Source organism: Mastomys coucha, unplaced genomic scaffold, assembly GCF_008632895.1.
Source record: "Mastomys coucha isolate ucsf_1 unplaced genomic scaffold, UCSF_Mcou_1 pScaffold8, whole genome shotgun sequence".
Classification (NCBI taxonomy): domain Eukaryota; kingdom Metazoa; phylum Chordata; class Mammalia; order Rodentia; family Muridae; genus Mastomys; species Mastomys coucha.
The window spans coordinates 29893922-29919529 of NW_022196914.1; the positions used below are offsets into that span (position 1 = coordinate 29893922).

Below are 25608 nucleotides of genomic sequence, written 5' to 3' on the forward strand. Positions count from 1 at the left end.
CAAAAAAAAAAAAACAAAAAAAAAACCAAAGATGTGCGTACAGTGTTCTAATTGGGTGAGAGCCAAACTGCAGCAAAGCTGAAATCACACTGTTTCAGTACCTCAGGAGCCAGAGCAGCACCACTCTCTGAATTCGAAACATCTGTGTTTGGCTGAAGAAATGGAGCAACCAATGTGGCTAGCCAGCCCGTGCACACCCCCCTCCGAGGTAAGGCCGCTGTGGTGTTCGATAGAAACTCTATGATGTTAAACACGAAGTGAAGCTTGTCTGGATGGCGTAAGCTGGAGCTGCAAAGACACAGGCAAGTTCTGAAGTATCCAGCAAGGATGAACGACACCTTCTCATGGTGCTGGGGGCTCAGGGCCCCACCTGGCCACTGCTTAACCCCACAGTGAGGTATTTCAAGAGAGTTTCCAGTTCTATCTCCTCATCTCTAATGTCTCAGTAAGGTCTGTAGAGAGTGAGATGCCCCCTGGCTCTTCCTTCAAGACTCCCCACCCAGTATTTACCGGACTGATTTTATTACCATGCAAATAAGGAACTAATACACTGGGTATTATTTATTAAGAGGACAAATTTGAAAGTAAGTGAAGAAAACACACAGTTCAGAATCACCAGGAGACACTTTCACAAACATCTACCCATGTTGTGTTACCTGCAAACAAATGCAGGGACTCACTCCCACAGGCTCCTGCTGCACTGTCACTGAAGGCACATGCCAGCTGGGAGTGCCCAGGGTCTGTGAGACTGGAGCCCACTGCCTTAAACAGGGAGACACCAGATGGTCCATCCAACCTTAACCCACAATACCGAAGTCCTGGGGATCGTTCTACAGACCAGGGCAGTTTGCAGCAATTGGCCCGGTAACTAGGGAGCTGGACCCTCAGGTTTCCCTGACTTTGGAGCTGAATAGTAAGCTAGTAAGTATTCATACCTTGCACATGAGTATGGTCGAGGCTGGAGTTTAGGAAGGTGCTCTAAAAATAAAACAAGTAATTAGCTCAGGCCTGCTGACACTGGAACAAAAGAAAATCCAGGTCTATATTAACTTTCTTGTTTAGACTATTCAAGATAACATGTTCTCATTTATAGTATTTTGCAGTACAAAATGCAGAGATACAGTGTTCAACTCTAAAGTCAGGATCCCTTCCCCCATGCTGGTCTCAGGGTGAGAGCAGTAAGGGCAGAGCAGGAACAGCCTGCGGTCAGCAGACTCAATGTGTCTAAGGATCATCTAGAGAGACGCATCCCAGAGCTTTCAGATGTGAAATAAAGTCAAGGCTCAAAAGTATCAAAGACAGATATTTTAGGAAATACTTAGGAGTAAGATGTACGTTACCTTCTTGTGTTTATATACTTAATAAAAATTTAAGTGTATGGTGGGAGACTTTCTCAAAGCAACTTCCACAGAATCCCAGTGGTTTAAAAATGCACAGCAACTTGTGTAAAAACAGAAAATGGTCCATATTTGAAATATCTGCTTAAATTTTAGAATTTTTGTGAATAATTTGTTTTATTTTGAATTTATTTGGTAAAACATTGAAAAGTTCCTTCTAAACTTGGTCTTAATAGAGCAGAAAAATAAGGATCAGTACAGGGCTCATCTTAAGCTTTAGATGTGTATTTTTCTTAAAAAAATGGAAATTTTCAATTTTGTAGGTCCTAATGACTCCCTCTAGCTCCTAACCTGTATTCTGGCAAGGTACCTGATTCTACCATTTCCATTACACTACTTAGGCAGAAAGCACCCACCAAGCTGGCTCAGACAGAATGGGGGAGACTAAGCCTCATGTAACGATTTAAAAGAATTTTTTTTTAGGAGGAAGACAAAGAAAAAGAACACTAAGAAATCATGAAGAGAAAGCAAGACTGCCTAGCCATCCCCTGCACAGGCCTTGAAAGGGCTCCTGATGGCTGACCAAGAGGACTACATGTTTTCATGTCGTACATGTGAATGGTAACATCCGGCTCTGCCCCATTTCAGAAGTACTAATGCAGGAAACTAGGAAAGGCTACAGGATCCTACAGGCTCATGTCCATCACTCCTGGAAACTCCAGCCCCTTGTGAGTTGGCTGGCTCCGCATGCCCCAGGTGTGTCAACCTGCATTACAAAGGCCCCTTTGTTCTGGAACAATGTGCTTGGGATTGCACACACAGATGGAAGTGTCACGGGCATTTACCCAGAGCACAAGCTTCATGCAGTCATACCACCTGCTGACCGGCTTTGATGAGGATCATTCCTTCCCTCTGAATATTCACTGAATATTTTTAGGGAAAACTCAGCTAAATTACCTCACTGAAGAAAATTAACTAGAAAAGATGCTAAATTCTAAGAAAAAAAAGGTATAATTGGATAAATGAATAGAGAAAATGATAGTGCCATTAATAGAAGGAAAAAATAACAAGGAAAAAAAAAGAATCAGAATGTGTGGAAGAGGGACTCCAACCTCCAAAAGACATCAGTATAATCTGAAAACAAAACCCAGCATGGGCTCCTGACCGTTACCCACCAACCCCACCTAGCCATGTCCACACAGTATCCACATAGAACTCACTATGAGACGGGGGCAGCCAGCCTTCTGCTCCTGACTGTGACCCACCAACCCCACCTAGCCATGTCCACACAGTACCTACATAGAACTCACTATGAGACAGGAGCAGCCAGCCTTCTGGACAACACAGAGGCTCCCTAACAGTGCATGAGGCCTGGGGCTGTGGAAGGAAGAGTGACTCACCCAGCAGGAGGCTGAGCGGAGGCTGGCAGGACGGGAAGGTGAGTAGGAGGTCTAGCAGGCAGACACTGGCATCTCGGATGAAACGGTTGTAGTCAGCTGCTCCCTGCTTACTGCACAGCTCCTGCAGCCTCCGCTTTTCAGTGGCACTGCTGGTGTAGTCCGCAAGGGCCCGCAAAAAAGCCTGAGGAAAGAGGCCAGCTGTGGGCTACTCTGGGGTTACAGTTAGCTCTGTGAGTTCCAGGCCAGCCACAGTTACAGGGTGAGAGCTTGTCTCAAATAAACAGATAAATAAATAAATAAGAAAACAAACAAGCAAAGAAATAAAAGAGCAAAGAAATGAGAAAGAACAAGCTCAAACAGCAGAAAATATTGCAAGGTTTTAAAGTATAAATCCTTTAAAACATCAGTTCTACTCTAAAGACTTTATTTTATACAAATGTTTAAAACACACGTGCAAAGACTCACACAAATTTCTGCTTTGACATTACTTTTCCCCATAGAAAAATCTAGAAACAGCTCATATGTTCATGATCAAACCAACAAATTATGGTGCACCCATTAAAAACACCCTCAGTCTTTGCTCCAGAACACACAGACCAGATGTTTTGCTGTGGAAGAGGGATTAGATTCCAGACTTAAACTCTGAGGGTACAGTATACAACTTTTACCTCCATGTCACTTCCATATAGGCATTCTTATGCAGCATAGTAAAAATATATTTACATATACTTTGTAAAATTAAAAAAACAAACAAACAAAAAACTGGTAACATTAAAACAGAAAAAGGTTCTCATCCAAATGAACTCTGTTTCCTTCCCAAGGCCAGCAGTGCAGCAGGCACCTCCACAAAGCAGTATGGAAGCTTGTCTTTAATTACCACAGACTCTATGCTCAGACAATTCACGTCTAGTAAAGCAGTTTAGAAAATGTTTAGAGTTTATTTTACAGAATGTTTAGAGAAAAAAAAAAAATCAGCCACTAGCATTTTAAATACAGTTCCTGGTGTAACACTGACCTCTAGTGGCTCAGTGTATTTCAAAATTCCTGTAAACATCAATAAGGCTGGCAACCTTTCCATTTCCCAAAGGTGTTCCATGCAGCAGTAGCCAAGTGGCACTGCCCAGATCTGTAGTAATGCAGGAGGTGTGAAGACACATCTGAACACGCTATCACCCATAGCTCTAAGGGCCGGTGTCAGGCTGATCTAAAAGTCCTCAACAGAGAGGGCCCTGTCCATCTTCAAGTTACTAGACGAGGAGACATACCTTTTTAGGAACTGCTCGTATTTCAAGACACCAGGTGAGGATGAACTGGAGAGAACTCCCCTCAGGCACATGTTGGGGCAGGGCAGCTCCTTGCAGGTGAAGTAGGAAGAGTGTCAGGCCAGAGAAAAGGCACAACCACAAACACATTTTTAGAATGTGCATTCACCAAATACAGCTAGCTGAACACTTTGCACTACAATGCTACCTATGTGATAACTTGTGGCAATGTTCCAGCAGTGACTGGATGAAATAAATATGCCAAGAAAATAAAAGGGCAATTCATAAAAGGAAAAGAATGATAAATTCAAAATGTACTAAATAAAATAAAAGAAAGCTATCTAAAATTAAACAACAAAATGGTAAAAGATGACCATGTTCCATTAAAATTAGAAATAACTTCAGGGGCTGGAGAGATGGCTCAGTTTCTGGGCATGTTAGCTGTTCTTCTAGAGGAGCCAAGTTCCCAAGACCCACATGCCTTTAACTGTAGCTCCTGGGGAATCCAATATCCTTTCCTGGCCTCAAACAAGCATGTGTGTGTATACACACACATACACCCCACAGATACATACGTGCATATACATCCCACAGACACACACACACATATACCACAGACACACACATACACACACACCAGACAAAATAAAAACAACTCTTTTTGAAAAACGGGAACTTTGGGACTGAATAAGTTGAAGATTATATTCAAGTAATATTAATACTTTAAATAACAAAATTTCTTTTATATGTAGAAAAATTATTTTTATATAATAAAATATCAGTGTGAGAAATAAACTTGATAGGAATTTTACATAAAGGCTCAGGCTCCTCTTGTGCCCATAAGTGCTCAGTACATGTAAAGTCCATCACCACACTAGTCAGTGTAAAAAGAACAGTGACAAGAACCCATCAGTGCAGGGTTTGCTTGGGGTTATGTGTATACATGTGGTTTTTGTGTGTGTGTAAGCCCAGGCACGGCATATAGCTGAGCTGCAGCATCTACGCAGCCAGTACATAGGATGCTGGGAACATCCACTGAGCTGCAGCATCTACGCAGCCAGAACACAGGATGCTGTGTACGTCCACCATCCATCCTACCTTTTTTCTTAGTGTCCGTCTTAATTTTCAAGATGACATGGTGATCTCGTTTATCAGCCAACTGCAGCCTTTGAAGCAGGTTTTCTACCTCAGAATCACTGTTTGGACAGATCACATTGAAGGCATCTCCAGGTTGATGGGAAAACTCTATTTTCTAGAGAAGGACCAAGGTGAAATAGAAAAGGAAAATCCTATGCATTAAAAAACTTTAAGGTATAGAGTAACGAAAGCTGTTTTCATTATGGCTATCTTAGTATAGGAATTCACAAACTAATTTTAACCAAAAAAGAGAACCCAATGAATAAGTCCAATCAATTAAAAAACACTTTCATTAGTAGTTACTCTGTAAAGACCAGTGTGTGTGTTTGTGTATGGAGTGGTGGTGCTGGTGCACACCTTTGGTCACATCATTTGACAGTCAGATGCTGGCAGACCTCTTGAATCCCGAGACCAGCATGGTCTAAAGAGTAAGACATGATCTTTTTTCTTTTTTTTAAAGATTTATTTCATATATGTCAGTACACTGTTGCTGTCTTCAGACACACAAGAAGAGGGCATCAGATCCCATTACAGATGGTTGTGAGCCACCATGTGGTTGCTGGGAATTGAACTCAGGACCTTCGGAAGAGCAGTCGGTGCTCTTAATCATTGAGCCATCTCTCCAGCTGGAGACATGATCTTTAAGAAACAAAACACACGTTGGGCAGTGGTGGCTCACGCCTTTAATCCCAGCACTTGGGAGGCAAAGGCAGGCGGTTTCTGAGTTCAAGGCCAGCTTGGTCTACAGAGTGAGTTCTAGGACAGCCAGGGCTACACAGAGAAACCCTGTCTCGAAAAACCAAAAACCAAAAAAAAAAAAAAAAAAAAAAAAAAAAAAAACCAAAAAACCAAAACACACAAAACCATGATAGAAGCAGGTAAAGCTCCAGCCAGTAAGTTTGTACACTGATGTTCAGATTCTCAGGATCCACATAAATGCTAGTTGGGTATGTGCCCACTTGTAAATCCAGCCTTGGAAGGTGGAGACAGGGGAAATCCATCTAACATTAGCCATTTGTGGAGACCAGCCATATGGAGAGCTCTGAGTCTGACAGAGAGAGGTTGCCTCAATGAATGAGATGGAAGGGTATTCCAGGAAGATTCCTAAAATAACCATCCAGCATGTGCATGCACACACACACACACACACACACACACAAAACACACTTGCACATTTAACAGATATGTGGATTCTGTCATTAACAGAAACAAAACTACTAGATTAAAATGCCTGTCAACTCTTTTTTCTATCAGGAAGCTCTACTGAACTCTCACAGACAACTTGCAGTGCTCTGGTTTCATTTCTAGGGACATTCTTAAAGACAAAGGGCTTAATTAATGGCTGAAGGATCCCTAACAGAGTGATCAAATGCTGACGGGCTCATGGATGGAGTCCCTGACACCACAGGCAAATGACTACATACAGCCCCTGGCCCCATAGGCCAATTACCACGAACAGCCCCTGACCCCACAGGTGAATGACCTGTACAGCCCCTGACACCGCAAATGCTCTCTACTGTCACTTTTCTGGAGAGATTCTAAAATCTTTTCAGATTCTCAAAAGAATCAGAACACCTGCCTGGAGAAGTTAGCACTTCCTGACCGTCTAGCCTCAACTTTCTGCCTGCTGGCTGACTTAAGTGGACAGCTTCCTTCTGTGGGACTGACACAGGTGAATGCCATCTGGACTCCATTAGTCTCTCATGGCTTGTGACCATGGCAGCAGTGCTACTTTCTGCGATGTCTGTGCAGTCATGCCTCACCTTTGCTCTCAAGTGGAACGAGGCGAGAGGAAATGATAGATCAGGAATAAACTGGCCAGGCGTCTTGCCAGAGACGTCTCCTCCTCCTGGGTGTAGTACCCAAGCACCCAAAGGGCAACCATGCTGAGAATGAACTCAGCAACAACTTACTGAAATGTCCAATTCCAACAGCAGAGTGGTCTTTATGGCATCATTTGTAGTCAGCTGAACAGCTTTTGAAATTGGAACTTGAAAAATTGGATCCACTGACGCCACAGATGCTTGGTTTTCCTCCTTGGGAAACAATGGGGATAAAATATAATGAAACGCAATTTCCAAGCTGGGAAGATGGGTTGGTCAGTAAAGGGCAAGCACAAAGACCAGTGTTCAACCCCCAGAACTGCATTAAAAAGCTGCTGAGACAGACGGAGCCCTAGGGCTTACGACCATCCAGCCATGGCTACTGGTGAGCAGGCCTGATGTAAGAAGGGTATTCTTAGTTTTAGTTACTTCAGAGGCATTCATAACTAGTGGCCCAGAAAGGACAGCACAGGTCTTAGGGGACAGCACAGAAATCTAATTCCTTGTGAGATCTTCCAGTTCCTCTTCTAACTTGATTTTATTACATTTTAAAATAGAAAATTTTAACAAATGCCATCCAACCAACTTTGCACAACTGGGAAGGCTGGGAGCAAATCAGAGCTGGATGCCGGGGCCATTTGGGGAACTCTAGAATGTGACCCTTAGCGGATCTACCATCAGCACTGGCTCAGCCCTCAGCTCCATCTGCAGGAAGCACTCAGCATTCCAAGGTCACAGGCTGCCTCAGCCACCTCCCCTTTAAGAGCAGCCTTAATCTAATGAGTATAATGACTATAAACCCAGGCCCTATGTCCCAACTCCAGACTAATGAAAGAACCAGTCAGTTTTCCAAAATCCCACGTGATGCTGAAGCTTTTGCTAAGTACATGTCATGGCTCAGCTTCTCATTGTGCCTAATCCTGCTTTTATCTCTCCAGCCCAGACACAGCTGCCAAAGAAAACATCTCACAGTTTGACTCTTGGGATCAATGACATTCAGTGCTAGACAATCAGGTTGCTAAAATGGGAGTCTGGATCTGGGCATCCATCTGGGTGGTGAGACCTTTCATACACACTGTCACAGAAGGAAGGTGGAGCTGTAGCGTAAAAGCAGTGTCAGTGCAGGGTGGGGGAGTACGACGTCAAAAGCTGGGAGAGTCTGGATAGGACAGAATACAAAGGCTCTGCACCTAGGTGCTAGATGAACTCAGAGCACTTTAGAGGTGATGTGAGCAAGCTCAGCAACTCAAAGTGAAGGCAGTGAGAGCAACGCCATGAAAGGCTTTTCCAGACACAGAAAGAGACTTCTGCAACATCAAGCCATTCGAGACAGAGATGGGCATAGCTTTTCTGGAAGGGTTGGATAGTAAGTGCTTTCTTCTTTGCAGACCTTTGGTGACAGCAGCCACAGACACCACACAGTACAACCGGCACAGCTGCTGCACAACAGGAGGCACAGCAGAGGAGATGCTGCGCTTGGTCCAGGAGATATGGACCTCTGACGTGAAAAACAAAGAGAACACAAGGCAGACACTCACAGTTCAGCAGCATACGAAGCCCAGAGCATGAAGGAGATCTCTCACCTGGCCAGGAGACTCCTGAAGATGGACCTCCAAATACTCTGGGGGCATAGCAGGAATACTTAGAGAGCTCTGGGAGAGTGGGGGAAGCGAGTGCACAAGCGAAGAGTCAAAGTCTTCGATCCGACCTGCTTGACTCCTGTTTGTCTCATTCTGTTCCCGAAGCTCAGAATCCCTTTTCTCCACGTCCTCTAATCTCAGCAGTTCAACTTGTGACTGGACGTGCAACAACTCCGGCTTCACGGCCATGCTCAAGGGGGCATCTGATGCCCGTGGGAGTGTGTCACTCATGTCTTCTTGTCCTCTGAGTGACTTAAAGTGCTCTGTGAGAGCAGCCCAGAGTCCATCAATCCACGGCTCTACCACAAGCTCTAAACTGGTATGGATAAAAAGCAAGAAAAACCAAATGCCTAGGTTGTCCGCGTATAACAATGATATACAACAGTAGTTTGTGTGTGTGGAAGAGGTCAATAAGCAACCGTTAGAAGCACTAAAGAGACTATTAAAAATATAAATAATTAATTTTCAAAAGCACTGCACTGTGCTAACAAACACTCTGTACAATCTGAACATGCATACAGAGCAAATGAGCCGAGGTGCAAAGGTGTCTTGTCCTGGTAACAGGAATCTAATTACTCTCATCTGCACTGGAGGGAGCTGGCAGTTTATAGGTGTGTTCAATCCGGATGCCATTAACAGAGCTCAGCCATACTCGTGTTATCAGTGATCATTCCATCAGCTGAAGGCACCACTTATTTTGTTTACTGAACTTAATTGATCTTTCTCCTACAAACATCATCAAGAAACCATCCTCAATTAAACATAAATGTCTGACTAGATAAAAACTTCCCTTTCCTTTCTACCAATCTGTGAATGTGTCTTTTACATTTTTTTAATTATTTTTTTTTAAAGGAAAGTTAAATTAATCACAGATTCATTCCTGACGTGCAGAAGTTCAGCTAGGACTAACAAAATCTAACACAGCTACAATGTTCTTGAGATGTGTGAACAGTAGTGGCTAAGGAGAGGGCTTGGGAAAGACAGTGTCAGAACACTGAAGAAGAAAAAGAAAGATCACTTTTCATCTCAACTGAAAGGCATATTAAATCCTAATCACTAGGGTACATGACTATCAAGAGTCTCATCTCAGATCTTTTTCTTCCTAGCACTCAGACTGTAAATCCACAGACTCTGCACTGCATTTATCCTGGGGAGTCTTCATGAACACAAGTTTAATGGTAAGTTACATGTAAAGCATCACTCCTGTACTTGAGAAAGAGTAAGACGATGCTATCAGTGATGCTGAATGGAGCTAACGCCCACCCAGCTCCCACTGTGAAGCAGCACAGTGCTAAAGGCCACAAGCAAAGGTCTGAGACCACGCCCTGAAGCTTCACAGTACATCCTGCCATTATCTATCACAGGCACAGAAACAGGAGTGACCAAAGCTTTGGTCATCAAGAGGTCATGGAAGACATCAACCCCGGCATGTGAGTGCAAATGCACTCTCTGCTTCAGCCTGGAGGGATATCACACAGCAATGTCTTCCACTAGCACCTTAACCTCAGACACATAAAGCAGTTAGGCTGAACGGTGGAGATGCACAAACTACTGGAGCATACTTAGGAATTTTAACACTGATCAAAAAAGTGACCCTGGATTCTTTGAAGACATCTGAGTGCAGTATTATAGGAGATGCGTTCAATGGATTGATACAAACATTATCCTACAATTAAACATAGCTTACAAAAAGCTCAAAATGAAGCTGCAGAATGAGCAGGTAACATGTGGAAATTGTCTGCAGCTGAAGGAAATCACAGGCAGGATGAGGTGGGGGCAACATGAGAGGCCCCCACCAGAGAGAAGCAGGACATTACTGATGTCATAATTTCCACAAACAGGTTATTTACTAAGCACAGTGACTGGAAAGTCACTCAGTTTTCTACCTAGTCAAAACAAAAACCACGACAAGAAAATGTGCACTATTATCTGGCTATAGCAATGACACTCTAAGGCTGGGCAGCAGACTGTGACAGGACCATGCTGAAGACCTGGAAAGGAACATGCCAGGAGGACTGGGAAGGCTGTGCCCAGGCTTAAATTCCGAGTGGCAAACATAAAAATGAGAAAAGGGCTCATAGTGCAGCCATTACGATGGAAAGAGACAGCCAAGACATGCCATGGTCAGTGACGCTCAGGCTGCAGGGCTCGTCCCACGGGAGGAGATGCAAACGGCGGCCCTGTGTGCAGGGCAGAGAGAAGACATATAGGTGATACCACCGTGGCCAGAGACAATGCTCATTCTGATACACACGTCTATACTGAGCAAGCAGTGCTGGGTGCTTCTTTTTCCATTAACAGACACCGGGGGGCTAGGGGGGAACATGGAAGATGGAGGACACAGGCCAGCCAGGTTCTAGTCATCCAACTTTCCTGGGTCCCAGAGCTAAAATGCTGAAATTATAATGAGACTCTCGGATGACTGTCAGTGCTAAACCAAAGCAAATGTCTTTTATATAAGTGAACCAACTTCCACCATGTGTAGAGTTTACTGGAAAAAAAAAATAGATGTGCATTGCCCTTACCCTACACAGTCATCGGCATGTCCAGTGTTGTAGAAATGCTGGGCTCCAAGCTCCTGAAGTCGTTTATCAATGACTTTCCCTCCATTGCAGAAGTATGTGTATTCTGAGTCCCCCAAACCTAGAGAACCCAAATACATACTCAGGGAGAACGAAGGCTCAATGATATGACAGACAGTGACACAAAATGTCTTTAATTACTACCCCACACTCTTACATACCCATCAAGTATAACGTATAGATCCACATTTCCTTATTTTTTTTCCAGTAGTGGTAAGTATGTAATGTTTTTCTACTGTATATTATGAAAGCACCAGATAGACACAAAACAAATACAGGTCACAGGCCAAAGAAATATATGTATTTAACATTTCTGTTCCCATGCGTTACTATGGCAATATAGGAATCTGAAGAAACAGGTAAGGCTGGCTTTGAAACCCAGTATCTTGTACTGTACACTTTCCCAACTCTGAACACGACTGCCAAGGACAGCCTTTGAACTAAACACACTCTATGTGGGTAAGGAAGGTTTCTCTGGAACACAGCCACATCTGCTTGGTTACATGGACATGCCACGGTGGTTCTGAAGCCACAACAATACCCAGCAGCTGTGATACCATGTCATCTACAAAGCCTCAAATACTGATCTCCCCCCAACAGTATTTACCACTTCTGACCTGCACACCCTGGCACACCCTGGCACAGCACCAAGACAAGCGGAGGCTGTGTAGGCCTCTGTCAGGTCAATTTAAAGAACTGCTCCCGTCTCGCATACTGAGAAAGCTAATGCGTCACATCTGGTTGAAAATTCAAAATTGGAAACTAAGTTTTTCACTTTAATTGTCCCCATGGCTTGACATCAGGGTGAGCATGTGATGGGAATGTACATGGGCCCACCACTGACTAGAATGGCTGGGTCAGGCTTCAATGTGATCTTTCTAGAAAGCTTCAAGAAAATTTGAAACACTACTCAGACGTATACCAAACTAGCTGGGGTTAGAATGGAGAATCTGAGCAGTGTAGGTTATCTGTGCTAGATACTCTCCCAAGCAAAATAATCAAAGGTGAATCACACAGACTACGGGCCAGAGTATGGACCCACACCGTCTCTCTAGTATCACAGTTTTCTCTGATAGCCCCTTTACTTTTTTAGTTAAAATTTACTCTGTATTTATATAGACACATACATGCACACACGTGTGCACCATGGTATAATGTGAAGGTTAAAGGACAAGCGCACGACTCTGTCTGTGGGTCTTGAAGACTGAAATCAGGTCATTAGCCTTAGTGGCAAGCTGTTTCACACTCTGAGCTAACTACTGACAACAGGTCCTACCTGCGACTATCAGAGTCACTGCTGGCAGGGCAAGCCGATGTAAAGGAATTATTAAAACTTACTTGCTGGTTCTAACGTGCTAGGGATTGAAAACCACAATGCTGAAGTTAAGATCTTAGAGAACATAACTGAGAACGTTCCCAAAGAACATAACTTGGTTTTGTGACCTGCTGTCATCTTAAACAACGAAATATACCAAGTGCTTGCACCTTCAAAGACTTCTGTTTTAGAAGGTTTGGAGTGAGGCCTAGACATTAAGTGAACATTATGAAATGCTTCTAAAATGTTCTGAAAATGTTCCACGGCTACTGGAGAGGTTCTGCAGTGTTTGGGGTGTGGCTAAGTGGTAAAGTGCTCCCCTCCATGCAAGGCCCTGGGTTTGATCACCAGACACACCCAGGACAGGAGGAGGAGGAGAGGATCAGAACATTGCTTTGGGGTACAAACTGGAGAATGATTAATATTTCTATATTTTATATAAATATAATATTTATGTAAAAATAAAAAGACCCATGCAATTTTATTTCAAGATTTCGAGAGATATATTCATATATCAAAGTAGTAACTGCATATAGTAAAAGTGAAATAGTCAGTTACCCAATAATCCATACCGCAGATGCGCAAAAAAGTCTGTGGGTAGTGTCTTGTCGTGTATTTCTTTAACAAACTTGCGGGCTGTGTCAGGTGGCTCCCCTGTACCCGTGGTGGATACAACCATCACCAGCGGGCCAGTTTCCGTTTTCAGATCATACTATAAAACAAGGATGCAGTAAGTACTGTGATTTGTGATTTAACACACTGGCAAGAGCAAGACAAAGCAATTGGAGGCAATGAGCCCACTTTCCTGTCTTGCACGCTTCCTTCTAATTTTTCTTCTGGTTGAGTTATCATAAACACGTACTAGAGAGCAGTCCTGTGACTAGGTGCCTCAATCACGCTGCCCAGTAACTCAGAGGAACACAGCCTTCTTAGGTCACTCTTGCTGATGACACCAGGAGGCCAGGAGAGTTTAACATTCCCCCTCCACATTGCACACAAGAAAAGCCCCATCTACCCCAGGCTCTTATGGAATTCTGTACTTCAGGAAAACATGAGAAGTAAACAGGCCCATTAAATTGTCAGGGGGACACGCTGAGCAGCAAGGCAGTAAAATGGGTAGGTTCTACATATATGCATATATTACATATACATGTATATGTACATACATACATATATATATTCATACACATACACACACACACAAAGTAAAAAGAGCAAAGGGGTTTTACAGGGTGTCTTAGTCAGGGTTCTTATCCTTGCACAAACATCATGACCATGAAACAAGTTGGGGAGGAAAGCGTTTATTCAGCTTATTCTTCCACACTGTTGCTTATCACCAAAGGAAGTCAGGACTGGAACTCAAGCAGGTCAGGAAGCAGGAGCTGATGCAGAGGCCATGGAGGGATGTTACTTACTGGCTTGCTTCCCCTGGCTTCCTCAGCTTGCTCTCTTATAGGACCCAAGACTACCAACCCAGGGATGGCACCACCCACAATGGGCTCTTCCCACTTGATCACCAACTGAGAAAATGCCCCACAGCTGGTTCTCATGGAGGCACTTCCAAAACTGAAGCTCCTTTCTTTGTGATATCTCTAGCTTGTGTCACGTTTACACACAAAACCAGCCAGTACACTGGGTCAAGGTGAGGAAGGAACAAAGATAACAGACCCTGAGTACCCAGAATTAAAACATCAAAGCACTGCCAGGCATGGCTGTGTATGCCTTTGATCCCATTACTTAGGAGGCAGAGTCTAGTGGTTCTCTAGAGTTCAAGGCCAGCCTGTCCTACAAAGAGCACAGTTCTGCCCCAATAAACACACTTAAAAAAAAAAAAGGAAAGAACACAGGAGCAACACAGGTTATCCCAGTGAAGACAGGCTGCAGTGCAAGTGAGGTTGTGAGTTTTTTAACCTAATTCAAATATATAATTCTGTGTTTAATCTCAGCTAGTTGGCAGGAGGATCCCAAGTTCAAGTTTTGCCAGAGCTACAATGTGAGTTCAAGGCTAGCTTGTGCAAGCCCCCTGTAACAAAAAATGGGTATGTATATAGCCTCATTCCACAACAAAGTACAGGGAAACACACAGGTAGAGCTGCCCTTACCTTTTCTGAGTCACTGATACAGTGAAGATCTGCAGAAAACCCGTGTGACACAGCCTGCTCACTTATTTCTTCTGCTATGGCCTTTGCCTGTCCTCGCTGTGTAGCATACAGTAACAAAAACCTTCTCATCCCCTCAGGTCATCGGCTGTAACTCTAACAGTGAGACTAAAAACCACAAAGAGAAGAAAGGACACCCAAACATAATTTGAAGCAGCCTTCTGTAAACTTGTTTTTTTTTTCTTTTTGCAGTAATTTTAAATGAACCACAGTATGAGAGAATTAAGACAGGATATATACAAAAGTGACGCTCTTGATTGCACATGATGGCATGAAATCCACTCCTGATTTCTAGCTACTTTTGGGTCTTGCAAGTGTCATTCAGAAGTGCCTAACTGTAGGAGTGATCTGCCTTTCTGCTCAGCTCATTTGTACTCAGGATTAGAATCATAGGCCTCAATAGTGAAGGGACTAAGCAAATCTCAAACACAGTGTTACTTACAAAGGCTATTGTTTCTGCCGTTTAAAAAAAAAACTGTAACTGTACAACGTTCCTGTAAAACTGGGGAATTCGCGTTTCCTGCAAGTACTGGTCGTCATCAAAGATCGCATCGTTGCATAAATCAGTAGTCAATGTACATGGACTTTACACAGGGACGGTATTTGTAATCCATGCCTTAACCCGGAGATAACTAAGAGAAAAATAAAGGGCTCTGGGATTCCACATTCCACCCTTCTATCCAGTGGTTAACGCTGAATGGCAGCCAGTCTATAGAAAACTTATCTTTTTCTGAGTGAACCAACGATAGTTTCTAAGCACTTTTGGCTTATCTGCTGGGGAGCTAGGACACAAAACCTTTAAAGGTCCTTTAGGAAGCTTTGCTACTGAGTTGACAGGACCAAAAGGTGACTCGCAACGCGACACGTGTGGGCTCACGTGGTTTTGGGAAAGGTGGCTGAGCAGACTCCTCCCCACCGCGGCCCCCAAGCACCCCCGCGGTCCGGGAAACTCAGAGACGCATCCCCACTGCGCAGGCGCGAGTCCTGGCTCCCCCGCCGCTTCCGTCGCTCCCGCCAACCCCCGCGGAATACCTCCAGGCGCGAATTCCCGCGCGGGACCCTGTTTTCCACAGACAGGAACCGTCCGCAAACACTGCGCACGCGTGTACTGCACGGCACGCATGCTCCGCACGACCGCCAATAGAAATGCGGGCGGACCTGGGCCAATCGCTGAGCGCCGGATGTGGGTGGTGCCTTAGTTCCGCGCACGCGCCGGGATGTCCTCCCTGTAAGGGACGGTGTCCGCTTACGGACCCTGGTCTCGGAAGCTCGGTGTCCGTCCTGTCCCGGTTGCGGCTCGGAGCCGCTCGGTAAGTTCCGCGGGGTTAGGACCCCCGGCTCCCCCACTCGCGCTCCAGTGGGCTCTGATCCAGCGCCTGCCTCTGCCGTTGCCCTGCTCCGCTTGCTTTTCTGGGATTGTTGTAATAAATGCGTGAGCCCCAGCCCAGTTTCTCGGCGCGTATTGCCATGCTTTGTCCGCCTCGTACCCGGAGTTTGAATCTTGTCGGCAGCACCTCCTCTCTCGCAAATATCAACATTGACTTTTCCTTCCTCCAGCATGTGAGTGTCAAGATTTGGAGGTAGAATTTGAATTCCAGCTCCTTGTCTCGCTCCCAGCGTCACTGGACACGGTGGTTTCCTTGTGCTGTAGGTTCTTTAGCAGGAAAAGCGTCAACCAGACGAACTGAATTACTGTAACCTAGCCCATAGGCAGGACTTAAACTAAGGGCTGGACAGCGATCGCAGTTATGATTAGGAGCCATCATCTCACCCAGACATAGTGAGGCCACAGGAAGTCAGCTCTATGATGCTTCAGTGTACCTGATAACACTAAGGTGTTCATGGGCCACAGAAAAGAAAATTCAGAATGAGCCAGAATGCAGCTAAGCCAGTGAGTTCTGATGAATCAGAAAATAGGCTGTTTTGAAAACTGAAGAGATATGTGGGCCTGAAAGCCTGAGTAGTAACCGATGTATATGATTTTGGAGTTTGGGGTCTATTTAATCAGCAACCAACTTTACATATTAAAGGAGGCATGCATTGGTGCTTTACTTTGTCCTTAGAACGCTGTGGCCTTTGACGAGGAAAGTTTTCTAAAGGTATGTTGTGGTAAAACATTAATCTGAGATCCTTACATACACATATGACTCAAGGAATTTAGATTTAAGGCATAGTTCATTAAGAGAAAAAAAGGAACCTTGTGACACTGCCTAGAAAAGGGTGTGGATGTCTTCTACAGGTAGCCTGGCTAGTTGTGGTAAAACTGTTGGTGTCAGCCAATTGGGTGTGGAGGTCAGGACCAGGAAAGTGGGAACCCTCTTCCCAGGTTTTCTCTTGTTTCCTGGCTTGATAGGAAAAGTAAAGTTCTTGTTTTTTAATCTTTGTCATGGGATACTCATTTTTAGCTTCATAAATGTTGATGTTAAGTTGTCTTTCTTAGCATTTGATCATTTTTTTTCTCTTATATGCTAAGTCACGTGTTGTGAATCCTATGGCATGGCGTTCATCACCCTGCGGAGGGCATTTTGTCATACGTCTGTGTTTTGGATACCTGGAGCTGTGGTTGCTCTGAAAATTCACTCTGCCAGTCATGTCCAAAAAGTAGTCACAAATCGCCTCCGTGTGTGGTTCTGTTCCCTACGACCTGAGCTGTTCAGGGTCAGATTCCATCACGCATACTGTAAAAACTTCCACTCAGAAAACGGAAATGACCTTTATCTCGCACAGGAATGGAACCAGCCAGAACAGAGTCTTCAAAACGAGGATGAAGAGATGGTTTTCAGGAGACTAAGCAGGTTCGCCTCCTTTGAGGAAGTGCTGAGTTTCATAAGTGCCCTGGACACCCTCCCTGTTCCTCTGGCAGCAGCAGCTCTACTCAGGATCTGTGAGATAGGGAAGAGAGATGGTGAGCAAAGGCTGCCGGAAGGAGTACTAGAGAACCGCATCTTCCGGGCTCTGTGCCTCCAGTGCGAGCAGGATCCCTCACACCTGACCAATGCTGCTTTGGTGATGGCTTTGCAGTCTCTGCTTATATTGCTGCCTGTAGATCCTCAGAGTAGCCTGGTGCTGAGCCTCGTGGCAGAATGCCAGCGTCGTCTCCGAAGAGGCAGCCTGGGAGTCCGCCATCTCTGTGTTCTTGGGGAAAGTCTGGCCAGGCTTCAAGGTGCGAGTTGTGAGACTCTGAAACTGGTTATCTGTCAACTGCAAAGTGAAAATTTGGAAACGTTTGCCCCAGAAGATATTGTGTCCATTTATAGAATTCTGCAGGCATGTCCTGAAGAGGCAGACAAACACCAGACGTTTTTAAACACTGTAAACAACTTCTCCATTTCAATAGTTCCCTACCTGAGCCCTAAATCCATTAGCCATGTTCTCACCGCCTTAGTGGCCCTGGACCAGACACATGCACACCCACTGCTTACAAAGTTGGGCAAGTACGTTGTGAGATACATTCCCCGCTTTACGAATGAAGAGCTCAGAAAGGTCTTGGAGGCGTTCGTTTATTTCGGGTATGGTGACAGGTTTTTCATGGAGGCTTTAGAGCAACACGTGGCTGCTCTGTGCTTCTCCCTGGACCCTGCCGTGGCCAGCTCCATAATGGGGTACTGCAGTAGGAAGCGCATTCTTTCCAAGCCCATTTTTGATGTAGTCGCAGAGATTGTTGTTTGCCAGTTGGAAAGACTTTCACCTAGTCAGATTTTCGAATTAATCGAGCCATTTGGAAAACTCAATTACGTGCCACCAAATGCCCCTGCCCTGTTCAGGAAAGTAGAGAATGTGCTCTTTGCTCACTTCCATCACTTTCCACCAAAGATGCTACTGAGGCTTCTTCATTCGTGTGCACTGATCGAACGCCATCCCATCAACTTCATGTCGAAAATATTCAGCCCCTTTTTCCTTCAACGTCTGCAAGGTGAGGCGGTTAAGAAATTAACTTTAATAACGGGATATGTGCTGGGACACTGTTTACATTGACTCATAGCTCTAGTGTCGTTTAGAACTGCTTGCTTCAGGAGTAACTGGGTTGTTTTATGGTCATAATCCCTCACTTTGCTTGCCAACATTCTAACAACAGTTTTTAAATTTTTTTTTTTTCAGGTAAAGAGTCATATTTGGATAGATTGAGCCTGGCACAACTGACTCAACTTTTCTTAACCTCCGTTCTAGAGTGTCCATTCTATAAGGTGAGAATAGAGACACGAGCGGTGTGGCTTTAAGTCCCCAGAGTGTTCATCTTTTGTGCTCTCTGACATCTTCAATTTCCTTTGAGTTGGTCCCAAACAGCAGAACTTTCTCTTAGGCTGGACTGTTCCCGACACCTTGTGGTTCCCCATCCCCGTTCTTCATTCTTGTCCCAGAAGATGGGTTTCTGGCCATGTAGTTCCTTAGACCTCATCAGACACGAGAGGTTCACTACTCCAGATTTCCCAGCAGGCTCTTGCACTTCACATCACTGCTGTGTTCCTCTAGACTGGACAGAGGCAGAGTTACTGCTGAGTGTCTCCTCAGCCATGCCCAACATGTTGCTTTAGTTCAGCTGGCACTTGCCTTTTCCACACGGCCTGTTCTCATAACTCACAAAGCTTGTGTAGAATTAGAAATGGCATCCCTAGGCCCGGCTCCCACAACTCCTGCTCTGTGCTCACACAGCTGAGAGTGTCTGATTTGGAAAGTAATGTCCATGAATAAAAGACAGGACTCTAGTCTTTACAGAGTCTTTTGTCTGTCTACCTCACACTCCTAAAAGCATAGTGTCAAGAGCAGCTTCTCTGCCCAGATTGAGGTAAACGGTATGCACGCCCTGCGTGCTGCTTTCCCATTTGAAGCCATGGGGCTGACAGAGGAGGCGCAGTTTGTTTCTGACCAGCATGTGATGGCCATTCCTGAGTCCCAGATACGGAGCCTAGGCCCTGGCTTTGAATTCCGTGGCATTGTTCTGACTTTCCATTCAAAGCATTTCAGGTTTTTGCTGGTTTGTCTCTGTTATCAGTGCTGTAATAAACATTCTTGCATGTTTTATCATCCTAGAGTCTTTTTTAAAGACTTGTGAACTAGATTCTTAAACAGGGGTGGGTTGAGGTGAGGGGCTCCTGAATGAAGTTTGGATGGAGGCGGGCATTCCCCCCTAGCAGGGATACATATCATCTGTGCGCTACACAGGTAAAGGGGACAGCCATGTTTTCCTGCCTCAGCTGCAGCAACCTTTGAAACCTTGTCATTTCTCTCTTGAGAGGGTCTGTCCTTTGAAACCTTGTCATTTCTTTCCTGAGAGGGTCTGTCCTTTGAAACCTTGTCATTTTTCTCCTGAGAGGGTCTCTCCTTTGAAACCTTGTCATTTCTCTCCTGAGAATGTCTGCCCTGCCATGTGTTTAAATTGCATTTGAATGAGCAATAATGGCCTCGAGCATACTTCCAAATGTTAATTTAGATTTCCTGCAAGTTGTCTTTCTACAGCTTTAACTCAGTTAGAGACAAGGGTTAACAGTTATAACTATTGTACATGTTTTCTTTTTTCCTTTAATTTTTATTATGTTTTAAAGCAATATTGATGATTTTGCTATGTAGAAGTTTTAAAAACTTTTGCAGATAGATTTCTGTAACTTTTGACTTTCCTATCTCAGTAATATCTCATCTCTATTCTGCCACACATTTGACTCAGCTTTTAAAATGACATTTCTGATCTTAACATACTTACAATTTAGGGATTTGTATGTGAACTTTAATTTTTAAAATTTTGTTATTTGTGTTGGAATCTGCATATTTGGCCACTACACAGTATGTGTCAACATGCTTATCTCAGAATCTCCTGTTTGTGTGTATGTATGGTGAGTACATTGCACAGGATGCCTGGGTTAACTGTAGTCATCCTTATTGCATGCTTATCTCAGAGTCTCGTGTGTGTGTGTGTGTGTGTGTGTGTGTGTGTGTGTGTGTGTGTGTGTGGTGAGTACATTGAAGAGGGTGCACAGGATGTCTGGGCTAACTGTAGTCATCCTTACCACATGCTTATCCCAGAGTCTTGTGTGTGTGTGTGTGTGTGTGTGTGTGTGTGTGTGTGTGTGTGTGTGTTGAATGCATTGAAGAGGATGCATAGGATACATGGGTTAACTAGTCATCTAAACTAGCTGGGACTTGTATTCTGCCGTGGGTAGTAAAGGTTATCTTGTTTTCCAGATAACTGGCCAGATTGTTAACTCCTTTGTTTTGTCCCACTCTCTTTTCTTTAGAAATTGAAATGTCACTTTTACCACATTCTCCACTTACCATGAGTAGTTTTTTTGAGTTTGACACAACCTGGGAAGAGGCACCCTCAGCTGAAGAACTGCCTCAATATGATTGGCCATATCTGTGCTACATTCTTTTGATGATTGATTTGGGAAGGGTGGCTCGCTGTAGTAGGCAGGGCTGTATAAGAAAGCTAGCTGACCAGGAGCCAGCCGGTAAGCATTCCTTGGTGCTTTTTGATTCAGTTCCTGCTTGAGCTCTCTGCCCTGACTTCTCTTAATAATGGGTTGGGACCTAGAAGTATAAATATAAACTCAGATAAACCCTTTCCTCTCCGTGCTTTTGGTCATGGTGTTTATCACAGCAAAAGAAAAGCAAACTAAAGCACTACTGGTGAAATTTCATGTGAGAGCCAAGTGCTGGTGGCTGAGCATATCTACAGTCTCGGCACTCAGGAAGGAGAGGCAGGCAGATCTGTCGAGGCCAGGACAGTCAGCTACACTGAGAAACCCTTGTTCAAAAACCAAACAAAAACTGTAGTTGAGAGTGATTATGACCTTTGAGCATTCCAAAGAATCTTTTAACCTGAGTGCCCCTGTGTGTGTTTTACTCACTTAAAAAATGTGAGCTATAGCAGCCATCTTGTGTATTGCCATTTTGAGAAAATGATGTACCCATGTCTTAGAAACATACCATGTATTTAAAGTAATTTTGTGTCAGTCTTTTATCCCAGTAGCCTTCAACTCACTCTGTGGCCTTACATCTGAATTTCCTTTTTTATGTTTACATGTATGAATTTTAGGGCCCCAAACTTCTTCCTAAATATCAAGTGAAGTCATTCCTCACTCCGTGCTGCTCCCTAGAGACGCCCATGGATCTTCATCTTTATAAGTCTGTGGTGATTGGACTGGTTGATCTTTTAGGATCAAGATTGTATTTTGCTTCAAAGGTGTTGACACCCTATTATTACACCATAGGTAAGTAGCTAGGGGGCTTGTTTTGTCAGAAGTTTCCTGTGAATGGTGAACTATATGTGGCCTTAGTAGCCAGACATCTGTGAGATGCAGGACAGAACTTGCCTGGAGGTGAGCAGGGGAGGTCAGCAGCATTGCCGTCGAGCCAGGACTCTGAGTTTGAGCTTCACACACTAGCCACATAGTAGCAGGTTGTTCTGGGCAGAGCACCTTAACCTTTTTCTGCTCCATCCCTCATCTGCTGAATGAAAGAAGGAACAATGACCTCCAAGACTGATGGAAGTCAGTACAGTCGTAAGTGCTCAGTGGCATCCTGGCTGCTGTGTTATCCAGGCCTGTGTTCTCTGTGGCACCATCAGCATACAGAGCTATTTAAGTACATGTTTGAAGAGTTTTAAGTTGAGTTCCTCATCACACTGGTGCTCTAGCCACACCTCAGGTAGACACACTCAGCTCATTAGATGATTAAATTAGATGGCCCTCATCTACTGCAGTGTCCTGTTGTATAGCACTTGTGAAGAAGGCCATTTCTTCCCATTAATCTCTGCCCTAACTGTTCTCTCAGATTGTTGAGTTAAAGAGAATAATCACAAAAGCTGAGTTTATGACACATCTCACTTCTCTCTTTGATAGGGCTCTTTTTACAAAGTGGATGGTAGTCTGTGAGGGAAGGAAGCACATGTGGCATGCTCATGAGCCTCATTTCAGATGTGGGGTGCTCTCTTTACATGCTACATTGGTTGATTTTGTGTGTCAGCATGATACAAGCTAGAATCATCAGAGAAGAGCCTCAGTTGAGGAAATGCCTCCATGAGATCCAGAATTTTCTCAATTAGAGATGAAGGGTTGAAGGGTCCATTGTGGGTTATGCCATCCCTGGGCTGGTACTCTTGGGTTCTATAAGAAAGCAAGCTGAGCAAGCCAGTAAGCAGCACCTCTCCATGGCCTCTGCATCAGCCCCTACCTTCAAGTTCCTGCCATGTTTAAATTCCATGTTTGACTTCCTTTGGTGATGAATGTGGAAGTATAAGCTGAATAAACCCTTTTCTCTCCAATTTGCTTTTTTGGTCATGGTGTTTTATCACAGCAATAAAAACACTGACTAAGACATGGGAAGAGAGCAGACCTGTAAGCAGGGGCCAGGTCTGCAACTGCCTTGGTGTCAGCTTAACTCTGAGGGTTTTCTGTACTCTGTATGGAAGGACTCAGGCCCCTTCCTTTTTGCACAAGGAAGCAGAAAGAGTACATGCTCTCGGCATACTGTTGATTGCTTCAAACACTGTTTCAGAGTAATTGAGACTTTTTAGTTCAAAGTTAGTCTGTAGGGCCAATTAAATAACCATTCTCATCGTTGGTTGTGGCCATTACTTTGCAGCCTCGGCCCTCTGATAAAGGCAATATGGAAGAAATGAACCAGCACAAGGAACACAGGAAGATAGTGTTGTTGAGGGATTTTTCCTTTCTTTTGCCAGATGTTGAAGTTAAATTGGATGAAGATGGATTTGTATTGCCATGTTCAGTGGATGAGGATATCCACAAAAGGTAAAGAAAGTTGCAGGTTTAAAGCTAAACACTTAAGCTTGCAAACAAATACTTTTCTTATGATAGACAAGCTACTCTGGAACTTAAAATAATGAGCTTCATGGAGACTGGAGCAGCAAGCACAGAGCCTGCATGGGTCTGCACCAGGTCTCTGCGTATATGTTAGGGCTCCTAGCTCTGCATCAGGCCCTCTATGTGTATATTATAGCTTTTAGCTCTGCACCAGGTCTCTGCATGTACGTTACAGCTTTTCACTTAGTATTTTTGTGGGATTCCCAATTGTGAGAACAAGGAGAACAAGTGGGTCTCTGACTCTCTTGCCTGCTCTTGGGACTCTTCCTCCTGTTGTGTTACTGTGTCCAACTTTGATAGGCTTCATTGTATTTTGCCATGTTTGGTTATTTCTTAGAAGCCTGTTCTTTTCTAATGAGACAGAAAGGTAGTAGATCTAGAAGAGAGGAGAGGTGGAGAGGACCTGGAAGAAGTGGGGGGAGGGGAAACCATCAGGAGGACTGTTATGAGAAAGGAATCTATTTTCAGTAAAAGGGAAAACAAGTGAAAATAAATGCTGAACATGCCAGTTTTGGAAAAATTCTTTCATTTAGTAAGCAATAATAGGTTTAAATGTTTTTTCAACAAACTAAAGGGCAGTCTACTCAGGATTCATTCAGTGACACATAGGGCTAGACAGATCATTTCTGACAAGTAAGGCATACTTTGAATCGTTTCATAAATGACAGTTACCTTTGCTTTCTCAGGTTGGCGCTGTGTATTGATGGGCCACAGCGATTTTGCTTGGGCAGTAAACACTTACTTGGAAAAGAGGCCATTAAACAAAGACACCTGCAGTTACTTGGTTACCAGGTTGTTCAGGTATAGTATCACCTGTCTCTGTTTTTGTTTTTCCTTGAAAAAGCAGTGTCCATTACCAAAATTTGCTTTTTCAGCTATGTACACAGACACACAGTACAACTCTAAAGACTACTGGAGTGAACTGCAGCCCATGAGCAGAAGAGAGGTGGAGCCAGATGAGTGTGTGTCAGGCTTGTCTAGGATGGTCCATTGATGATGGCCTTCCTGCTGTCTGATGAGTGTGTGTCAGGCTTGTCTAGGATGGTCCATTGATGACGGCCTTCCTGCTGTCTGATGAGTGTGTGTCTGGCTTGTCTAGGATAGTCCATTGATGACAGCCTTCCTGTTGTCTGTCAGTCTTTTAGGAACGCCCCTAGTTATACTTTTGCATTGCTTGTTTGAGTTCTGTTCTGTTGATTCCATGTACAAGAACAGGCCCAAGCTGGGTATTGATAGCATCTCTGATCTAAGCAAGGGTGAGCTTAGCTCCCAAACCCTCCCGGACATTGTCATGGATTGCTCATGGATTTTACAGGTCCAGCCTCTGTTTTAATTTACTTAAACAGTAAGTAGCATGACACTTCAGTAGACCATGAATGCTCAGTCTCGTTTATATCTTAGGAGTTTGTTGATTCAATTTAAATTCGTTGACTCACATTTTGTAGTTAGGATTTTCAAAGCTTGGTGTTTTCACCTATTTCCTTATCAACATGCTTAACTCTGCCTTCAGAATTACTGTTACTGGAATAGCTTTTGCTTCAGTTTCTGTCTGATTTAATGGGTAAATTTAGCAAGGTGATTTCAGGGTCTTCAACTACCCTTAGTCTTTCTAACATTATGTTTTCTTTTTTCTTTTCCTTTTTTAAAAATGTAGAATAGAGTTTATTCAGGGCATGGGGAGGTGAGTTAAGAGAGTAGTAGAGGCAGAGAGAAGGAGAGAGTAGATAAGTGGGGGCTGGCCATGGCCACATGGAGGGAGGGGAAGGGTATGGGGAGAGGAGGAGCAAGGGGGCGAGTAAGAGGGTAAGAGCAACATTATGTTTTCAATAGGGATTCTGTAAGGTCTGCTGGGGGGTTGTAGTAAACATGGATATATGCTTCCAGTTCTCTTTACTACTTACTAACCTCTCTCTACCTTCCATGGTGTCCTGCTCGTTCTCATACTAATTTTCTAAGAGCTGGCCATGTAGTGTGTGCTCAGACATCATTGCTTCTTTATGGCTCACAGCCTAAATGAGAGACTTCCTTGTTAGTACCCAGGGCCTTGCATTATCCATTCTGCCCACATAGATCCCCATTCCTCCTAACTCTTCTCTTTCCCCATCCCTGTCTGTTCTCTTCCCCTGCCCCCTCCCTCTCT

General features: G+C 44.2%; 2 protein-coding genes across 9 annotated transcripts in view; one reads left to right on the plus strand and one right to left on the minus strand.

Moving 5' to 3' along the window:
- Positions 1-15787, minus strand: part of Mtrr (5-methyltetrahydrofolate-homocysteine methyltransferase reductase) — a 21422-nt gene extending 5635 nt beyond the window's left edge. The window contains exons 1-11 of one of the 2 annotated variants that reach the window (XM_031360329.1): positions 15688-15787; positions 14599-14763; positions 13055-13208; positions 11125-11242; positions 8543-8915; positions 7050-7172; positions 5098-5251; positions 4003-4091; positions 2738-2918; positions 936-978; positions 102-288 (exon numbers count right to left, since the gene is read on the minus strand). In XM_031360329.1, coding sequence (XP_031216189.1) covers positions 102-288; positions 936-978; positions 2738-2918; positions 4003-4091; positions 5098-5251; positions 7050-7172; positions 8543-8915; positions 11125-11242; positions 13055-13208; positions 14599-14727 — 1551 coding nt within the window. In that variant the 5' untranslated portion in view covers positions 14728-14763; positions 15688-15787. Of the gene's footprint in view, positions 1-101; positions 289-935; positions 979-2737; positions 2919-4002; positions 4092-5097; positions 5252-7049; positions 7173-8542; positions 8916-11124; positions 11243-13054; positions 13209-14598; positions 14764-15097; positions 15666-15687 lie in introns of those variants that run through there. The other variant, XM_031360330.1, reaches the window with a different exon arrangement.
- A 47-nt stretch (positions 15788-15834) lies between these two features.
- Fastkd3 (FAST kinase domains 3) overlaps positions 15835-25608 on the plus strand; it is a 16302-nt gene continuing 6528 nt past the window's right edge. For 2 of the 7 annotated variants that reach the window (XR_004115707.1, XM_031360226.1), the window contains exons 1-6: positions 15845-15965; positions 17129-18568; positions 18754-18839; positions 21683-21857; positions 23327-23396; positions 24155-24269. Coding sequence is in view for 5 of the 7 variants with exons in the window: in XM_031360226.1 (XP_031216086.1) it covers positions 17152-18568; positions 18754-18839; positions 21683-21857; positions 23327-23396; positions 24155-24269 (1863 nt within the window). In the remaining 2 variants the exon portion in view is untranslated. Of the gene's footprint in view, positions 16216-17128; positions 18569-18753; positions 18840-21682; positions 21858-23229; positions 23397-24154; positions 24270-25608 lie in introns of all 7 variants that reach the window. The other 5 variants (XM_031360225.1, XR_004115708.1, XM_031360224.1 and 2 more) reach the window with 5 other exon arrangements.